The 1,705-nt window shown below is 50.4% G+C and overlaps 1 protein-coding gene across 1 annotated transcript in view; it reads left to right on the forward strand.

Annotated features, from left to right (window-relative positions):
• The window catches only part of vps45 (vacuolar protein sorting 45 homolog), a 5,988-nt gene extending 4,546 nt beyond the window's left edge, over positions 1–1,442 (forward strand). Inside the window, exons 12-13 of the mRNA XM_027287018.1 lie at positions 531–662; positions 1,107–1,442. Of these exons, the coding sequence (XP_027142819.1) occupies positions 531–662; positions 1,107–1,191 (217 nt within the window). The 3' untranslated portion in view covers positions 1,192–1,442. The remainder of the gene's footprint in view (positions 1–530; positions 663–1,106) is intronic.
• Positions 1,443–1,705: the final 263 nt, after the last annotated feature.

The raw sequence follows: 1,705 nt of genomic DNA on the forward strand, positions 1-1,705 counted from the left end.
GCTAACATGAGCTAACGGGAGCTAACATGAGCTAACGGGGGCTAACATGAGCTAACGGGAGCTAACATGAGCTAACGGGGGCTAACAGGAGCTAACATGAGCTAACGGGAGCTAACATGAGCTAACGGGGGCTAACATGAGCTAACGGGGGCTAACATGAGCTAACGGGGGCTAACATGAGCTAACGGGAGCCAACATGAGCTAACGGGAGCTAACATGAGCTAACGGGAGCTAACATGAGCTAACGGGAGCTAACGGGGGCTAATGGGGGCTAACATGAGCTAACGGGGGCTAATGGGGGCTAACAGGAGCTAACGGGAGCTAACACCAGCTAACATGAGCTAACGGGAGCTAATGGGGGCTAACATGAGCTAACGGGGGCTAACAGGAGCTAACATGAGCTAACGGGAGCTAATATGAGCTAACGGGAGCCAACATGAGCTAACGGGAGCTAATGGGAGCTAACAGGGGCTAACATGAGCTAACAGGAGCTAACTAACTGTGTGTGTGTGTGTGTGTGTGTGTGTCAGGCCTCAGGACATCATCGTGTTCCTGATTGGTGGAGCCACGTATGAAGAAGCTCTGACTGTTTACAACCTGAACCGAAGCTCACCTGGAGTCCGCATCGTCCTCGGAGGAAGCAGCATCCACAACACCAAGAGGTCACACACACACTCTCACACACACACAGACAAACACACACACAGACACACAGACACACAGACACACACACACAGACACACAGACACACAGACAGACACACACACACACACACACTCACACACACACACACACACACACACACAGACACAAAGACACACACACACAAAGACACACAGACATACACAGACACACACACACACACACACACACTCTCACACACACACACACACACACACAGACACAAAGACACACACACACAAAGACACACAGACACACACAGACGCACACACAGACACACACGCACACACAGACACACACGCGCACACACACACACAGACACACACACACAGACACACAGACACACACAGACACACACGCACACACAGACACACACGCACACACACACACACGTGTGTTAAAGGTGTGTTTCCTTCTCTTGTCAGTTTCCTGGAGGAAGTGATGTCAGCGACGGGTCAAAGCGGTGACAGAGCACAAGGAAGCAGTGGTCGCCATGGCAACAGGCGCTAACCCAAGAACACACACGAGACGAGACAACATTCCCTAGTGTGTGTGTGTGTGTGTGTGTGTGTGTGTGTGTGTGTGTGTGTGTGTGTGTGTGTGTGTGTGTGAGAAGCAGTGGTCCGTCAGTCTAATCAGTCCCCTGAAACACGTGTCACATGTCACGTGTGCTTTAAAGGAAACAGGAAGTAGTTCTGTTCTGATCACATGACTGTTCTTCATGTTTCAGTGTTTGAAATGTCAATAAATAATCAATGTTACATCAGACTGTCTGTGCTGATCACTGCTCACACACACACACACACACACACACAGACACACACACAGACACACACAGAGACACACACACAGACACACACAGAGACACACACAGACAGAGACACACACAGAGACACACACACACACAGACACAGACAGACACACACACACACACACAGACAGACAGAGACACACAGACAGACACACAGACACACACACACACACAGACAGACAGAGACACACAGACAGACACACAGACACACAC

The sequence above is a fragment of the Larimichthys crocea genome, chromosome XIII (genome assembly GCF_000972845.2).
Source record: "Larimichthys crocea isolate SSNF chromosome XIII, L_crocea_2.0, whole genome shotgun sequence".
NCBI lineage: Eukaryota > Metazoa > Chordata > Actinopteri > Sciaenidae > Larimichthys > Larimichthys crocea.